The 19882-nt window shown below is 36.9% G+C and overlaps 1 protein-coding gene across 5 annotated transcripts in view; it reads left to right on the plus strand.

The window, feature by feature from the left end:
• The window catches only part of LOC137238231 (uncharacterized), a 50222-nt gene that overhangs the window by 21349 nt on the left and 8991 nt on the right, over positions 1 to 19882 (plus strand). For 2 of the 5 annotated variants that reach the window (XM_067762995.1, XM_067762998.1), the window contains exons 3-6: positions 8383 to 8472; positions 16398 to 16536; positions 16991 to 18098; positions 18154 to 18378. In XM_067762995.1, coding sequence (XP_067619096.1) covers positions 8383 to 8472; positions 16398 to 16536; positions 16991 to 18098; positions 18154 to 18378 — 1562 coding nt within the window. The remainder of the gene's footprint in view (positions 1 to 8382; positions 8473 to 16397; positions 16537 to 16990; positions 18099 to 18153; positions 18379 to 19882) is intronic. The other 3 variants (XM_067762996.1, XM_067762999.1, XM_067762997.1) reach the window with 2 other exon arrangements.

The raw sequence follows: 19882 nt of genomic DNA on the forward strand, positions 1-19882 counted from the left end.
ATCTGTTGTCATGCTTGTTGATAGCAGATTTTCGCTGAGTTCTAGAACGTACAGTACATTTTCTAGACGAACTGGCTTCCACTGATTGTCTATTTTTACATCAATTAGAATTGTTCCTATTCCTTCGATTTGTAAGCAAATATTATTTGCAACTTTAACTTTGCTACCGTTCGTGTGGTTTCGTAGCGTAGAAAACCATTCTCGATGAAATGTCATATGTTTTGTTGCTGCAGAATCGACGTAGTACCAACTATCAGATTCCTTACCTGGTAAGTTCCTTGTTTGCTGAACGGAACACCATGCCATTTCACCACCTTTGCTGGTTTTGTCTGTAGATTTTTTTTCATATTTTGGACAGACTTTATCTCTAGCCCAATGGCCTTTCTTCCCGCACGCATTACACCTCGTTTTTTGCTTCAAATTATCAATTTTTGATTTCGGATTTGAATCTTTTCGATTATATAGTTTCGGCTTAGTTTTTGCTGAAAACGCTGCGCTAACACCAGCTGTTTCTTCCCCATTTAGTCGATTTAGATTTTCTTCTTCCAACTGTAAAGATAACATCAATGCATTAATCGTTCGATTCTCTTTAGTGTTGTACCACACTGTTTTATAATTATTAAAATTTGACGTTAAACCAGTAATGATACGTGCCATCCTTAATCTATCGGATAGTTTTTCATTTTGCTGTTCGATTTCTGACTCTAGTTGATTAACTCGAGCTATATAACCTCCTACCGATTCATCATCTCGCATTTTCACAGTAAAAAATTCTTCGTATAAAGTCATTGCTCGGATATCGGAATTCTTTTCATAAATGCTTCCGAGCTTTTCAATCATTTCTTTCGAAGTTTTACATGTTAAAACAAGATTTCCATGCTCAGCATCCAACGACTGGATAATAGCATTCATCGCTTTTCCCTCGTTTCGCTCAAAAGTATTCTTCACTTCTTGAGCTGCAGTTGTGGCTGGCGCTCTGCCTTCTATATTATCAGTTAATGCACGTGCTTTCATGTAGGCTACAACTTGAAATTTCCATAAACGATAATTAGAAGAACTTCTTAAAATGTGGCCTGTGAAATTGTCCTCGTCTTTTCTGTCGTCGAATGAATCCATTCTGAATACTTGACCAATAGGCTATGACAAGACGACTGTGGTTGTTGCAATTTATTCTTGAGGTGGCTAAATTTCTTTTTTTTATTGTTGAAGCTTATTGGACAAATTTCCTGGGCCCATAACCTGTTGAATTAATCCGAAGATTTCCAATATTGTATCGGTTAATTTAGCCAAATAAAAAGTAACAGGATTCAGTTGGATACAAAGTTCGCTTTTACGGAACGCTTTTATTAAAATTGTAGAAAAGAAAAACGGATCACTCAACTAGACCACCTAACTGCACTAACAGCGCAAAAACCTGCTGTGTCATATATATTGTTACGAATATTAGCAACACTAAGGGGTACTGTCATCTTTAAGCCGATGCTAAGAGTGATTCGTATGTACATCCATAAATCAATCATTATGTATCTACATAAACGAATCAATCATTAGGTCTACACATATGTACGTACACGCAGCGGAGAAGCAACGCACAAACACATGCAGATATCTTATCTGAGATATGCAATTATAATTGTGGAAGTGTCGCTCACAAACACACGCGCATATGAGAGCTATACACGTACATCTGTAGTTGTAATTATAACAGATAACCAACTAGTAGATTCTAGAACAGAAGCGCCTAGAAGATGCAACGAGGAAATCAAAGAGTGTAAAAGGCAGCAATAGAAGAGGCGCTACAGTCAGTTTTGATTAAGCACGCTATCTGTAGAGCAATAGTGGAGTTATTTATTGTGAAGTACTTTAATAAAGACCATTTTGCATTACTGAATAGTGGTGTTATTTATTCAACAGTTTAGTGATTCGAACTTATCAGGAGGTTGCAAATAAGAGGATTTGCAGTAACAGTGATATCTCAACAGTTATTTGCCGTCATCTAGGGAGTTTTACAGCTCCGGCTCACGCTCAATTCTCACGGGAATGCTCTGGATCATTGAGTGACTTGAGAAACAGATGTGATATTTTCGCACACGTGAAATGTGATAGGCAGATGTCGCCGCTGTTTTTCATTTAACTCATACGGCGAACGGCTAAGCAGCGACATCTATTTTTGAAAAAGTAGGTTTATTAAAGGCAGCGTTGCCAAACTAAAGACAAGTAATTAAATAATTATCTGGCTCACAAATTGAACCAGACTTCTATCTGGATTTATCTGGCTCAAATCGTTGTTGTAGCATTTGCATGCAAAATTATTTATCTGGCTCAGGCTTTTGCCACCGGATGATGGCTATTGTAGCGATAAGAACGCTCCCCGAAGGTTTTGGAAGTGTTATCAATGCTGATGGTCCTTTCCCGGATATAGATGCACTATCAATGTACTAGCCCGACCATCTCAGACAGAAAATTTCATAACGTCGGTCCAGTGCCAAATTTACGATTGTGCATATTTGATGTTTTGTGAAAAACGCGTTTCAAACCTTGAAGACATTGTTAAAAATAGAGATTTAATTAATAGAGATTTGATTTTGTATATTTCAACCACTATTGGAAGGTTTACTTTTGTAAACCACTAAGTAATGTTAATTGAAAAATGTAAATTTTTTTAATTTTTTTCAAAAAAAAATGCACATTCGTTTTGGCTTTGCAAAATTTGACATATATTATATTTCGTTTAACCAAAAATGGCACATTCGTGACTTTGGTATTGTCCCGACGGACAACATACCAGACTTTATAAGTACGCTCTACAAAAACATAATTTGTGGAGTCATCCTAACTAATTTACATACCATCACCATCATTTATTGGCGCTGTACCACCTAAACGATTTTGGCCGTTTCTCTGTTAGCCGACGCCAATTGAGAGCACCAGCGGAGGTCAAGTCTTTCTCCACCTGCCTCTCGCAACTCAGTGGAGGTTTTTACACCATACATCAGGATAGGCATGACGAGCGATTGTAGAGCGTTATTTTTGTTCGTCGGGAGAGGACTTTATTTTCTATACAAGAATTAAATATATTGCAAAGGACTTTTAAATATCAAAAGTATAGGCTGTGATAAGATTATCTAAAAATGTGTGCGGATGTTGGGGCAATTTTTTAGCCGAAACCAAACCTTATGGCCAAACTGCATAAGCGCCAAAGCCCTGTTGAACACTTAAGTTTATACATATAGGAGTCTGATTAGTTAAGCGACGAAGGTTTTTGATTTTGTTGCACTTTTGTAGATAAGATATACACATTTAGGGTCGTAAAGCTTATATTTACAGGTGAAAAGAATGTGTACAACCTTGGCCAAAGTATTGGTACAATTTATTGCCTATTTAGTTCGAAAAAGGAATAAGTTCTTTTTATTCATAGATTTACATGTTTTATAAGTAGGGAAGAAAAGTTTGATCTTGATTGGCATGCCTTTTAACTAAAGCAATTCAATTCAATTTCCGGGCAAGCCATATGTATGTATATGTTGCTCGCAATGAGTTTTGAATTCGAAATCAAAACAAGACAGTAGGGCTGGGACTATCCGCATATTCGAATATCCGGATATCCATACGGATATCCATTGACACGGATAAAATCCGAACGGCATTGATATCCGGTTAATATTCGTTTGTGAAACTATCCGGATTTACGAAGATCCGGTTAATAACCGTATTTTGGGATATCGAGTGAAAGCAACAAATTGATGCACCGTATATATTTATTTAACATTAATAACAATAAATTCGTATTTTCTTCTTGCTGTGGTGTAAGAAAACAAGTGCCGATATCATTTCCCTACTCAAACAATTTCGTGTGGGACGAACTACATTTCCAGCACTTGAAAATACACTTTCTGAAGCTGTTGAAGTGGCAGGTACCGCAAGATATCTTTTATTTCGATTTTCGACAGATTTGGATATATTTTTTCATGGTTTTGCCACCAATTGGTGGCACTGAGATTGTGGTTTATTTGTTCTTCGAATAAGTAGCGCTGAAACTCGTCTTCCTCCCTTGTGTTTCTGTCATTATCATTTAGGAGTATATCCATGGCCGTGAGATCGCTGTTTTCCGGAGCATCTTCTTGGGCATTCTTATCAGCAGTACCCATTTTACTGCCATTTTTTCCACATGCATTTTATTTTGTTACGAAAATCATCGGTCTTAACGTGCTTCAACTGTTTGAACCTCGGATGAAGACAACTCGCCATATGTGCAATACTGATATTTTCTAGAGATGGATCTTCAATGTCTTCAAAAGAAAAACGTATTCTCAAGTCTGCAGCTACGTTTTCTTTGAATGTTTTTGCCATCCTCGTATCAGTGTTTTTAAATTTCAGATGTTTATTAATAATTTTAGGAATGATAAGTTTCACTTTACAAATTGTAATCTCGCTGTCACTGCTAAGCACATTTGCACAATTTCGAAAGGGGTAAGTAAATTTATTAGAACATCAACTGCATTCCAGTCGCTGTCCGAAATTGCGATATTTTGAGGGGTCTTGTTGTTGAAAATTGAACGATCAGCAATTACTGCAACAATAGAAGATCTGAGCTCTTTAACTCTTTCCAAATTAAAAGGAACTGAATTCAATCTAGTTGGACAACTTTGGATTAGTTTGTTAATTTTCAGTTTGTATTAAATGTATCTCGAGAGCATATGTGCGTTTACTTGCATGACTGAAACTCATCACCAGTTTGGATGACTCCACAACATTCCGGTAGTTTCATTCCTAAATTAACACTCAATTGAAGTGTATGTGCACTGCATGGACGATTGGTTATGTCAGGGCTCAAACCCCGAACAGCATTTGCGAAAAACCGATAGTGGCTCCATAGACTTGATGTCGATCCTTTGTTTTGTAGCGTTTTTTTCACAATATAAACAAATGGCACTGTTCTTATTTTATAATAATCTACAAACATATTTTGTGAATAATTTTTCGATGTTTGCTTCGTTCAATTCTGATATGCAGATATTCAACTTTTATATTCCAGTATCCGGACATACGGATATACGGATATCCGGATTTTCCATTTATGAGTCCGGATATCCGCATAGCTGGAATTTTTGCTTAGGTATCCGGTTATTCGAATATCCGGTTTATCCGGATAGTTGAAAAATCCGGATGCAGTTCACAGCCTACAAAATTTTTGTGATTGTAGCAGCTAAGTGAGACAAGGAAAAATTTAAATTTAGGTACATTCGATTATTGAATACAAAAACAAAAACATTTAAACAGCAATATATCGGCACTCTGCTGTTTGTGGGTGTACCCTGTATTAGCAATATAGAATTATTACACATATGGGGCAAGCCAACATCAAAAATTTAGAAACAATAGCTGTGTTTTTTTTACTTCTATATACGTTTACGCTTAAACTTTATATGGACTGCTAAGCGACAATCTTTAAATACACCTCTTAAATTGCTGCGCAAAAAATTTGTCCTACTAAATTTCAATACGCATTATACTCAGATGTAACTGAAATATGTGTCTATGTTTCACCCTCTACACTAATTCTATTTATTTTATGTGTGTCCACAATTCATCACAACTGATTCAGCCATAGGGTATGGCTATCAGAGGGTTGTGTCTCCGCTTTTCGGTACACCCTGTGCTGTAGCTAGTTATTTAACCACTGCCGCTAGATGGGTCTCCTAAGCACTATCTAAGCGAGGATAAGCGGTTTTTTTACGGCCAAACGTAAATGTATACGCGAGTGAAAAAATACGGCTAATTTCAATTAGAAAACAAGTTTTTCTAAGCGGGGTCGCACCTCGGCAGCGATTTGGCAAACACTTCGAGTGTATTTCTGTCATTAAAAATTCTCTGAAAACTCGTCTGCCTTATAGATGAATAAAAGAAATATTTAGTCCATGAAATTTGTTAAAAAAATTCGTCCAGCCAAACAACATCATAAGTTTAAAGTAACAAGCGCATAGTCAAAGTCAAAATAAAATAGGTTTTATATTTAGTTGCAGCTTTTTTGACAGATAGCGCATAGAAAATGCCAAAAAGCTGCAACTAAATTTAAAACCTTTTCCCCAAATTATTAAATAAATTATAAAATTAAAAAATTGCTTCAAATAAATGTTTTCATACATTTAAAGCAATACGGGCAATCCCCGATTAACTCATACAAATAGACAAAATTGGTTAATTCGTTCTAGTTCTATAAATAGAGCAAAAACAGCAACAATACCAAGTTTCTTTGAAAACCGTCTTACCACTAAGCATAACTTTAAAACATAATTACATACGAAGTATGCAGTGTGTAAAAGATTAAATATGCAGAGAAGGCAATTGGGAAAAACTTTACAACAACTAAGGCATGACGTGGCTGAATGCGTTTGTAACACTTTCAACTATCGTAGGAGTGCGGGTTCAAATCCCACTCCCGGGAGAAAAGGCTTTGAAGAGATTTACAAGGTATAATCGAAACAGCTGTCGCCTTGTACGTCCTGATGTCACTTTGTTTAAATTTTTCCCAAATTATTAAATAAATTATAAAATTAAAAAATTGCTTCAAATGAATGTTTTCATACATTTAAATAAAGCAATATGGGCAATCCCCGATTAACTCGTACAATTTAAAACCTTTTTTTATTTTGACTATGACTATGCGCCATTGTGTGTGCATCGTTGATTTAAAATATTTCATTCCAATTTAAGCTCAACGGTTTTTCATTAAAACCAGAACTTCAATTGAAAACATTTCGAAAAACAATTTTGCTATAAGCAACATTCATACATATAACGGGAGTGTTCGATCGAGACGCCAAATAATTACAGCAGTATTGCTACAAAGATACCCTAATTTTTAGTATTTTGCTTGCACGCGAGCTGATAATGTGTTGCAATACGAAAACTTTTATGTGGCATTGTTAGTGATAGTTAGGGCAACCCAAAATATGCAAAAAATACTGATTTTAGCGGCTAATAAAATGCCATTAAATCAAAATTTTTCCCTAAAAATATGCATTTAAGGTCCTTATAAGTCGTGAAATATGCTTTAATATTTTGAAAGTACCGGGTAGACTAAGAGGAATCACGCTATTGTAAATCGATAAAACTTTTGTAAATGGCGGCAAATGTCATATTTTTGAAGTTAACAAACACAGCATATAAATTTGGATAAACTGGTTTCGTCTTCAAGAACGTGAAATATTCTAAAGAAAGCATTTCCGCGTCGCTTATTCACTTGCTTTGATGGTTTGCACTAACCGAACTAGACTTCTTTTTATGTTGTTTATTTTTTTTTTTAGTTAGGGCGTATGTGAGTATAGACCTCAGACTCCCAAAGCGCTTAAGATAATTGTTCGCCATGGACGATAGGACCAGTCGCCTAAGTGAAAAATCATCGGCTGAGTCCTGTTTTTGTCAAAGAGGCTAAAAACTTTCGTTGGCTTCAGCGAATAAAAATTGAATATACTAAATACTTTTTCATACACTTTGAAACTTTTTTTGTTGCATTACTTAAACTTGTATTTTAGCTATGGCTGCTAGAAATAAACAGCAAATACAATTTTGTTTTTGCAAAATATGCAGAACTATACATTTATGGTAAAATATGTGAAAATATGCCATATAAAGTATAGCTCAGACTTCATATTTCTTTGTGAAATGTATGCATATTTGATTGGTTTAATAGTTACGAGTCATTGCATATTTTGGGTTGCCCTGGTGATAATCAATAGATTGGCAAAGCTACATTCAACGAACGCGCAACGCTACCACAGCTGCCCCAACTTTGCCGAAAAACGTGATGCTCTAGGCCCGTATTATGTGTTACAATCAGTGACTGAAAACCATTTTCACACAAACGATAACTGTGCAACTGTTAGCCTATTTCTAAAAATTGTAATGAGTTATGGATCTGACGAGTGGTGTATGCCGCTTGTTCACATATGTCATTAATCCGATCCATTGTGATTAAAAAAGTGTGAAAAGTGTTTATATGTGTTTGCTTACGTGCATATGAACTTATATTGGTAATAGATTCATGTATTTATGTTTTAGGTCGGGGTTTTCAGAGCGAGTTTAAACTCCAGTTAAAGTTGTCTAGAGTTTTACCCCTTCCACATCGGTCGATTAAGCTGAGATGAGCAGCAAAATTTTATGTTGTAGAACAAAGTGGAACAAGAGTTTAAACTCGCACTGAAAAACCAGGCATTAGTCAATAATGAGCATCGCAATTTTAAGTAATTTGTATTATTTGTTTATTGTTTGAGTTAATTATTTATTTAAAATTTCTTTCTTTATCTTCATATCCTCTCTCTTCATATCCTCCTCTAAAAAACAAACAAAAAATATCAACATTAAACCAAAAACGCTTTGTAGTTTGGTAGGCAGCGCTTTCACGAGTTGCGTCAATGCATGCAAAATGATGAAGACGATAATCCTGGAAACACACTCACACCTGATTCTCAGGTATTCTCTCAGTTACAATTTTTTATTTTAATGTAATTTATGTATTTTTTACGATCCTTCAAAATCCTTGCATATGCGCACTATAAATGTAATAGAACAATGATATACATATATATGTATATTAGGGTGGGTCGATTTGTATGAACGAAAGTTAACCGATATCGCGCCAAGGATTTTTCGACAGGATTTGCGTTCAGGAAAAAAAGTTCCTCTACCCATACCGAAAAAAGTAATTTTTGAGCCTCCGAAATTTCAATTTTTTGACTTTTTTCCACATTGATTTTTAAGGGTTTTTTCATGACCTACTAAAAAATTTTCATATGTATACCCTGTACGACCCAAAAATGTCCGCTAAAAACAAAACTGAAAACAAAAATTACAATCAAATGAAAAATTTTCTAGTAGGTCATAAAAAAACCCTTCAAAATCAAAGTCGAAGAAAAGTCAAAAAAATGAAATTTCGCAGGCTCGAGAATTCTTTTTTTGGGTGTGCGTTGTGGAACTTTTTTCCTGAGCCCAAATCCTATCGAAAAATCGATGGCGCGATATCGGTTAATAAATCGACCCAGTCTAATGTATATACAAAATTATTCACCAACTCGATATTTATTAATTTTAATTAATTACCCTTTCTATTCCAAATCAGAAATATAATTATTTTTCATAGTCTATAATTTATAACTCAAGAATGGTTAGTTATAATTACAAATTACCAAGTTATTCATTTCTTTAATCCACAGCAAAGCACTTGATTACCTTTTAAGTTCATTTATTTAGGAGCAAATTATGTACAAAGCAGCGTGACTTAACATTGGCTTTGTAAAGTTTTGCTGACTAAGTAATAGACGAAAAATTTTCACAGATGCTCCTAAAGTTATCTTAGCTCAGGGGCCTATTTCAAAGAAGTAATAATTGCGATAATTGTCTTTTTTTCAGAAACATGACATGAGAGAAAATTATTGCCGACAATTTTTCTGTTTCATAGACCAGTAGACAAGGCGAATCTATACCACGTGGTGGCAAAGCAAATTCAATCCAATTCGACGTGCAGCAGAATGTCAAACCAAAATAAAATTTGTGATTATTTCGATTAACTAACATCTTGTTGTATGGAAAATAATCAAGAAGAAGAAGTTGAGATAACAACACCTGGTACTGAATTCGCCTTGGTTGAATAATCTATCAGGTTTTGTTTTTAGAAATGTTTAGTGGTTCTGGACACTAAACACATACATTTTTTTACCACCTTGTGCAAAAAATCGTCTCTCATTCCACCATTATAAAAAAGTCGTTTTGAGTGAAAAGTAGAGTAAGTAGCAAGGCGAATTCAGTACCACGTGTTGTTATTCCAACAGCTGATTGCTTCTTCGTGATTATTTTTCATACAGTGCCGTATACTTTAATATGTCAGTTAATCGAAATCAATTAAAATTTTCTTTTGGCTTAACATTCTTCTGCACGGCGAATTGGTTGAATTCGCTTTGACACCAACCTGGTATGGATTCACCTTGGTAAGCAGCTTTCACCGCATCGCCGACGACATCTTGAGCTCGGATAGGCTCGTGTAGCAGATTTGGTGAACATAGCTGTATTTTTCATGTATACACATATGTACTTAAACTTTATGTGGACTGCTTAGTGTGTAACTTTATCTACACTTATTAAATTGTTGCGCAGAAAATTAATACTGCTAAACTTCAGGAAGCATTATACTCAGTTGCAACTGAAATGTGTCTCTCCATTTTATCTCTACACTATTCTCCACTTCTATGACCGAAAAGTGTATGAGTCCACTATTCATCGCAACCGATGCAGCTATAGGTTATACACTATGACCCACAGCGATATGTGTCTGCACTATTCAGAACAACTCTTTTTGTGGCAACCACTGCGCGAGTATTCAATAATTGGCGCTAGATGGGTCTCCCCTAAACATTTTCTAAGCGATGATAAGCATTTTTTTCACGCGAATGCAGTCGTATATACAGTTAAAAAATACGGCTGATATCTAAATTCATTTTCCCAAGTTATGGTGGACCTTACTTTGTTGCACTTGAAACTGTAGACCATCGGCACTTTGAAAAGTATCGGGGAAAAGTATCGATACTTTACTCAGTTCTTGGTACGAAATACCAGAGTATTGTAACGAATTTAGGGAAATTCCGCTTATTTGAAACCTTCTGCTATCGTTCGAATCGCTAAACTGTTGAATAAATCACTCCAGTATTCTGTATTGCAAAATGGTCTTTATTAGACTACTTTGGGGGTAGTACAATTATACTTCACAATTACCCAGCGGATCAAATGCTCACAAATGATACCCCATATGAGCGATTTACGATATTTCACCGAATAAAACTCTCGCAAACGCATCTGAAAACGATAGCAATATGATTCATATGTCGTTCAGTTTGTGGCAGTGATAGTATTGTTTACTATAGTTGCAACAAATAAAGCTAGCGAATATTAAGCAATATTTTTTATATACTTTTTTTGATACTTCTGCGTAGTCGGATAAAATATTTCATCTGATACATTTTCGACTCAAATTACATACTGAAAAAATGTTTTCCAGAGTCGGAAACAATATTATAGGTGACCCGGTCTATGAAAAGGTGGCTTTTGACTCAAAAAAAATTTCCACTTTTTTCTGGTTTCGATAGTTTTTGAAACGCTCTTTCTTACTTACTTAATTGGCGCTTAACCATCTAAACGGTTATGGCCGTCCAACAAGGCGCGCCAGTCGCTCCTTCGCTCCGCCAACCGGCGCAAATTAGTCACACTAAGGGAGTTTAAATCGTTTTCCACCTGGTCCTTCCAACGGAGTGGGGGCCGCCCTCTACCTCTGCTTCCATAGGCGGGTTCCGATAGAAACACTTTCTTGGCCGGAGCATCATCTTTCATTCGCATAACATGGCCTAGCCAGCGCAGCCGCTGCGTTTTAATTCGCTGGACTATGTTGATGTCTGCGTATAGCTCGTACAGCTCATCATTAAATCTTCTTCGGTACTCGCCATCGCCAACGCGTAGAGGTCCATAAATCTTTCGAAGAACTTTTCTCTCGAACACTCCCAAAGACGCTTCATCTGCTGTTGTCATGGTCCATGCTTCTGCCCCATATAGCAGGACGGGTACGATAAGTGACTTGTAGAGTATGATTTTCGTTCGCCGAGAGAGGACTTTACTTTTCAATTGCCTACCTAGTCCAAAGTAGCATTTATTGGCAAGATTGATTCTTCGCTGGATTTCAGTGCTGATGTTGTTGCTAGTGTTGATGCTGGTTCCCAAATAAACGAAGTCTTTTACTATTTCGAAATTATGGCTGCCAACAGTAGCGTGGTTGCCAAGGCGCGTATGCGCTGACCCTTTGCTGGATGACAGCAGGTACTTCGTTTTGTCCTCATTCACCATCAAACCCATCTTTACCGCTTCTTTTTCCAGTTTGGAGTAAGCAGAACTAACAGCGCGGGTGTTTAGGCCGATGGATTGCAAATAAGAGGATTTGCAGCAAATTCGTTACAATTGGTGTCAGAAGAGGAATTGTTGAATAAATTCCAGAGGACAACAAGGACATGGCAAAGTTCAGTGAATTGAAGATCCAGCAACTGAAAAGGGAGTTGGAGAGCCGTGGATTGAATACAAGCGGCGTTAAACTTGAACTTCAGGCACGGCTACGAGAGGCAATGGAAGTAGAAGGAATTGACGTGGAAGAGTATGACTTTCATCTTGATGGCGAGGAAACAACAAAAATGGAAGAGACAGTTACGCAGACAGTTACGAGCACAGACTTGAACATGATTTTGGCTGCAATATCTGCTCAAACATCGACAATGGCATCTCAACTGGAATCACAGGAGACACGTATAACATCCAAGATGGAAACTTAACTGGAAGAACAGAAAACATATATGGCATCCAAGATGGAATCACAGGAGACACATATTGCAGAAATGTCGTCAGAAATAACATCGAAGATAGAAGCACAAGAAACACGGATATCCGAAATGTCGGCGCAAATTTCAGCACAGATATCATCGCAGATCTCTGCTCAACTGGAAGAGCAAGAAGGACGAATTTCCTCGAAGTTGGAGGCGCAAGATACAAAAATTGTACAGTTTGAAGAAAAAATCGAGGCCGAGGTGGATGCTTTGAGAGGACGTGTCGAGCAGTTGCAACTAAATCGCCTAGCAGTTTCAACGAGTAATCCAAAGGTAAAGACACCATCCTTTGACGGTTCTGTTCCTTTTCAGGTCTTTAAGCTACAGTTTGAGAAGACCGCAGCAGTGAACCAATGGAATGCTGAAGATAAAGTTGCAGCTCTGTTCGTGGCATTGAAAGGGCCAGCAGCCGAAATCCTACAGACGATTCCCGAAGGAGAGCGGAACAATTATGAAGCATTGATGGCTGCTGTTGAACGACGTTATGGAAGCGAGCATAGAAAACAGATATTCCAAATTGAGTTGCAAAACCGCTACCAAAAAGCAAATGAGACATTGCAGGAGTTTGCTTCAGATGTTGGTAGGGCACTGAAAAGCCCTAACGGACGTACTAAAACGAAAAAAGAATGCAAGGGTGGTTTCAAGCCAAGGCACACTAGTGTTGTGAAGCGTCGGAACGATACTGATTATGCAAAGTCAATTCGTCAAGATCAAGCTCTGCGAAGTAGTTCTTCATTGGCCAAGCAACAGAGTGCGAGGGAACGATCCAGGATAATGAGTAGTAAGATGAAATACAGGTACGACAACAAGAATAATTCGGAGGGTTTCTTGGAGGGAGATTTGGTACTGTTGTACAAGCCTCGCCGGCGGAAAGGTGTTCCTTCCAAATTTTGGTACAGTTGGGAAGGCCCGTACAAAGTTGTAAAAAGGATCAGTGATGCCATCTATCGCATACAAACAATTGGGAAACCACGAAATAGAAGGGTGGTTCATTTGGAGAGCTTAGCAGCGTTTAGATCCAGAGATTTGATCGTCCCGATCAGACCTAGGTGGAGGGCAGTGTCACGGATATTAGCATCATTAAGCTATACCATCACTAAGGCGATGCTAAGTGGTGTTTACGTCAATAATCAAATCATGTATATAAGGCAGCCGAGATATGTCACACACAGATGCATTTACTTATACGCCTATGTGTGTGCGAGAGACTGTAAACTACAAACTCACATATATCTGAGAGACGCTGAAAAGTAGAAAATTGTAAACAAGTAGAAACTATATGAGAACTATAAACACTCGAAATAGTTGGTAAGTTCTGGAAATAGAAGAGCCTAGATGTATGCAGCGTGAACTATAAAAGCGGCACAAGCGAGTAGAAAGTAATTTCAGTTTGATTTGAGTTGTCAAGCAGTATGATTAAGACGATATCTAGCGAGCAATAGCAGTGTTATTTTGAATAGTAGAGTTTCATTGAGCTATCAATCAGTGTGGTTATTAAGCAAGCTATTCGTTGCACAGTTTGTTATTGTGAAGTACTTTAATAAAGGCCATTTTGCATTATTACAAATTGGAGTTATTTATTCAACAGTTTAGTGATTCGAACTTTGCAGAGCAGCAAATTCGTGACAATATCAATGTCATCAGCATATGCCAGTAATTGCACGCTGAAACGCTCTTTCACGTGGTGAAAACTAGAAAGTCCTAACTTGCTTAGAAGTGTACTAAAGAAGTAGAAAAAGAAGAGCAGAAATGAAAGACGACGAAGCCTTTGGTTCCTTCGATGCCACTTTGGTGGCTGGTGAAGCATCCTCAGATTTTTTTGATAGCATTTTTTTCGATGGCAATGGAGCCAAAATATCGGTCAGAAACTGGTTTGTGTTTTGCCTTTTGGGCATGACTGTTCATAATGCAAAAGAAAAACTACTAAGAAACTAAAGAAATGCATTGTTTATCTTTAACAGCTGTTTCTCGAAATTTCCTTTTTGAGTTATAAGCCACCTTTTCATAAGCCGGGTCACATATAAGTATCAAATAGGATATTGCAATATGCTCACAAGGAATAGGATGAGCGAATTTTTCAGTTCTTCCGTTTCCCGTTGTGTTTCCCTATATTAAATATATTGAAGCACACTTGCGGAGTTTATACTTACGCATTGCACGGTATTTATTTGCGAATAATAAATATTAAATAATTTTTCAAACACGTCACTCAAGTATTTACTTTTACTTTGTTTTATTTCTTATTTGCGCTGCGCATCGATATAAGAAATAACGCTATATACGAAATTATGAACCGTTTTTTTCTCTGCATTTTGGTTTTTGTCGCAAAACACATGTTGCAATGCTCATAATAAAGTGTTTTGCGCAACAAAAATAAGCATCGTTCTTTTCATTAAGCGAGTGATATGTGGTAAATAAATTCTCTATCGCTCTTTGTTCGCGTAGGAGCTTGTTTACAGATTTTTTGCGATAAAAATAAAGTTTCCATCTTCTTTTGTTCACATATGAGCTCACTTCTGAGCATTTTGCGAAAGTCTCGCAAATTAATCAAACTTGGACCGCTGGGATATACTTCACTTCACAACTGATAGCGTGTTTAAATCAAACTGATTACTGATTACTCAGCTTGCGCTACTTTTATACTCTTCGTTGCTTCGTCCGCATATTTCTCCAAAGGTCTAGATGTTTCACCTTCTAGAACTCTTGTAGCTCATGCTTGGTTACCAGCTTAATACGTGTATAATTGTAGTTTATAGCCATATGCGTGTGTATGTGTAAGTAACTACTTCGGCTGATGACTACATATTAGTATGTGCGAGTTGAGATATCTCTTCGTCGCCTTCTACATAAGTGTGGCTGCTTTATTGTCGTTGTGCCTTTATTCAGTAGCAGCTTAGTGATCCTAATATTCGTCACAGTATTTTTTGGCAAACTATGGATACAACTCACTCAGCACTCGTTTTATTATATCCCTACTTATGGTCGAATTTCGCATATCGAAGGCCAGTATGTATGTTTTGGAGGCAAACTTCAAAAAACAGGAAACGGCTTTTTTTCTTATGTAACAATCTCTTTAAAAAAAATGGTTGGTTTAATACCCAGCCGAGTGTTAAACAGTGTAATCGATCGTTATAACGTTCGCAAATAAAAGAAGGAATAAAAATGGTAATCAATTATTTTTGTGTGGACTAAAAAAATAGATTAATTTTTACAATTACAGAGTAATGTAAATTGTAGTACATATGGGGTATTCCATCCCATTTTGACCAATTTTGAACCCGACCCCTTTAGAATTGGCTGAAAGTTTTTCTTCTTTTTCTAGCTTACGAAAGACGTTTTTCAGAATTTTTAAAAGTTTTTTCATCCAACTCAAAAAAAAGTTATGAATTTTTAAAAAAACACCGTTTTTGTTTTCAAAATGCTACAACTGGAATCTTTTTTTTTTTTTTTAAATTTGTTTTTATATGTACAAAAAAATTTTTTAATTTTTTTTTGTTTGTAATTTTTCAGTTTTTCGAGATTTTTCGAATTTCGCCATTTTTTTTTGCTCATAAAAAACTTCAATCAATTCTGCAATCATCCCCACTAATCCCGGAGTGGGCCGATTATTTTTTTTTTTTTTATTTAATTGAAAAAAAAAAACTTAAAAATTTTTTTGTATTTTTTCCGAAAAGTACATTTAAAAACAAATTTAAAAAAAAAGATCCCAAACGGTCAATTTTTGAAAAAGTTATAGCATTTTGAAAACAAAAACGGTGTTTTTTTTAAAATTCATAACTTTTTTTGAGTTGGATGAAAAAATTCTGAAAAACGTCTTTCGTAAGCTAGAAAAAGAAGAAAAACTTTCAGCCAATTCTAAAGGGGTCGGGTTCAAAATTGGTCGAAATGGGATGGAATACCCAATATATATTTACATAAATATTTACTTAACTCTGATTTTAACAATATATTATCAATATTATATATTCATTCAAATAATACCTACAGAATAGCTCGACTGATGGTGTTTTCACAAATCGCACTACGCATCCCTTCAAAGTTATCGAGAATGACACAATGAGTATACAGAGTATGACTTCGTTGGGACGTGTTGGACGAATTTTGGCAGGAAATGTTGATCCATCTGGTAAATATGGCAAAAGTCTAGAACGGGGGTCGAGACGGTGTTAAGAGACGCGTATTGACCTCGAAAACAATAATACGAAGAGGGGAAAGAAAAATTGTATCTCTGTCCGGAGATAAGTTGTTGTGCACTGAAAAAAATTTTTGTCCAAGGGATTTTGCACGCATTTAATTTCGATCCCACCCAATTGGTGGACCGCCAACGCCTTACAGCAAAAATACCATGGATACCACCCACGGTTTCGGAGGGACCCGGGGTCATTTTTAGGTTTTCCGTTAATATCTTTAGAACGAGATAATATTTTTATTTCCGCCTTCGGATTTTTGTTGTCGAGATCAATACGCGTTGTGCGCGTATTAGAAGTCGACCCCTGTTCTAGACTATTAATATAAATATTAAGGATACTAATATTGACATAAAATTTTTATTGTACTTACATATTTTCTTTTCATCACAGCTTTGAGCGTTGATCGTGAATCGCTGGCGGCTCAATCGGCCTCATCTGCGAATTCCCATCAATTGCAACAGCAACAGCAACATCAACAGCAGCAACAACAACAGCAGCAATTATATTTGCAACATTTGCAGCAGCAACAACAACTACAACAAAACCTCGCTTTAATGGCCTCAACAAACGCCAAAAATTTGGCAACGTTAGTTGAACAGCACAATGTGGCAGCTGCTGCTGGTGCTGCTGCCGCTGCAATGGCTTCACGTGCTACCACAGCCTCGCGTGTCTCTATGAAACATCATCATCATAGTACAACACCGTCGTCATCACCTTCGCATCATAGTCAAAATTCTACAAATACAATTGGCGCTGCAGCAACTGCTGCTGCTGCGACAGCTACACCAACGGCAATGCCTGAAAATAAGATTATATTGCAAGAGCCTGATGTAATCGCTAGCACCAAGCTGGCGCATTCGAAAACAACTGATTCCATTACTTCCAGTGGACCCATAGCGCCACCGAGGCGAAAGAAAAAATCACGCAAATCTACTAGCTCATCATCAGATCAATTTAGTATGAATGAAGCGATGAATATGTCTGGTTCCCATGATACTGCCGAAGATACGGATAGTGATACACGTTCTGTGAAAAGTGTGCTTGATGTACAGCAGAAGTTACGCGATGATATTGCTGAAGAAATTGAACGTTCATGGAAAGAGACCAGTTCTGTGGCAAGTGCGAATGCGGCAAGTGGTGGTATTGGCGTTCCTATAGCTACTGCCACAATGGGCAGTACGACGTTACATATGCCAGTTGTTGGTGTCGGTCGAACTCTTAGTATTGGTATGAATGCATTAACTTTGGGCATAGCAAATGTGCCAATGGGACCCTCGATGACTACAACCTCTTCCTCACCTGGTGGGGTGTCGGCATCTATTGCATCGTTAGCGCAAACTTCTACATGCAACACACGCCCCGTGACTACTGCTACAGTTGGTAGTTCAATAAATCGAATGTCGCATTCATTAGGCAATAGTTCGACATCGGTTTACTCGAAACCGAGTCCGTCAAACTCAGCCAAAAGTAATTCAGCACCTGGGCGCGTAAGATACTTGTGAGTAAATGATATAACTAAATATATATACAAGTAATATATAATCAAAAATAAGTTATGCCGCGGGCTTTATTTACAGTTCAATAGATCCGACACAAGGTCTCAATCTATATAAAGCTACGCAAGGTGGTTGTGTCGTTAAGCCACGTGATGAGGCTTGCAATAAAGCTGAAGGGCCAACACAGGATGAGATCAAGCGCATTGAACAAATTCTAATGGATGATGGTGCACGTCCAATTTTAGCTGGCACTGGTTCAAATAGTTTGGGTAGTGGAACAAGGTAAGAAATAATTCTGCAGACAGCTGGGTATAGTTCGTCCTCTAGCTAGTTTTCGGATATGCTTTTATATTTTTTCTGCTTCCGCGACCACACGCATTCGGCTTAAAAAGGTTTTGTCGCTTTTTTTATTTTTCGGAACCAGCTATCCCTTTTCCCACTAGTTGGGTAATTAATGAGCAGCTAGAGGCTTTATGTATATGTGAAGAAAACTCTACTTTTGTTACATCTCTATAATACAGTGCAGTGCTGGGTAATGGACAAAACCATTTTTTTTAAAGAGATTGAGCCATAAGCAAAAAATAAATTTCCCAGTTTTTTCGAAGTTTGAAATTTGACTTCCTCTTTTTATACTCAGCTGAGCAGACGGTAATCCGTAACGGCATAAACTAATCACGATAGATATAGACTTCTATATATCAAAATGATCTGGGCGAAAAAAGAAATTCATTTAGCCATATCCGTCCGTCCGTCCATCCGTAAACACGATAACTTGAGTAAATTTTGAGGTATCTTAATGAAATTTGGTATGTAAGTTCCAGGGCACTCATCTCAGATCGCTATTTAAAATGAACGAGATCGGACTATAACCACACCCACTTTTTCGATATCGAAAATTTCGAAAAACCGAAAAAATGCATTAATTCATTACCAAAGGTGGATAAAGCGATGAAACTTCGTAGGTAGGTTGACCTTAGGACGCAGAATAGAAAATTAGTAAAATTTTGGACAATGGGCGTGGCACCGCCCACTTTTAATTTAAAAGTTTTGCAAGCTGTAATTTGGCAGTCGTTGAAGATATCATGATGAAATTTGGCAGGAACGTTACTCATATTACAATATGTATGCTAAATAAAAATTAGAAAAATCGGATGACAAACACACCCACTTTAAAAAAAAACGTTTTTAAGTCTAATTTTAACAAAAAATTTAATATCTTTACAGTAATATGTAAATTATGTCAACATTCAATTCCAGTAATGATATGGTGCACAAAATACAAAAATAAAAGGAAGCTTCAAAATGGGGGTGGCTCAGCACTTTTTTAATCTGTCTAGAATACTTTTAATGCCATACGTCGAACAAAAATTTACCAATCCTTTTGAAATTTAGCAAGGGTATAGCTTCTATGACGATAACTGTTTTCTGTGAAAATGGGCAAAATCGGTTGAAGCCACACTCAGTTTTTATACATAGTCGACCGTCTGTCCTTCCGGTCGGCCGTTAACACGATAACTTGAGCAAAAATCGATTTATCTGTACTAAACTTAGTTCACGTACTTATCTGAACTCACTTTATCTTGGTATTAAAAATGGGCGAAATCCGACTATGACCACGCCCACTTTTTCGATGTCGAAAATTTCGAAAAATGAAAAAATTGCGATAATTCTATACCAAATACGAAAAAAGGGATGAAACATGGTGATTGGATTGGTTTTTTGACCCAAAATATAACTTTGGAAAAAACTTTGTAAAATGGGTGTGACACCTACCATATTAAGTAGA

The sequence above is a fragment of the Eurosta solidaginis genome, chromosome 1, assembly GCF_040869045.1.
Source record: "Eurosta solidaginis isolate ZX-2024a chromosome 1, ASM4086904v1, whole genome shotgun sequence".
Taxonomy (NCBI): domain Eukaryota; kingdom Metazoa; phylum Arthropoda; class Insecta; order Diptera; family Tephritidae; genus Eurosta; species Eurosta solidaginis.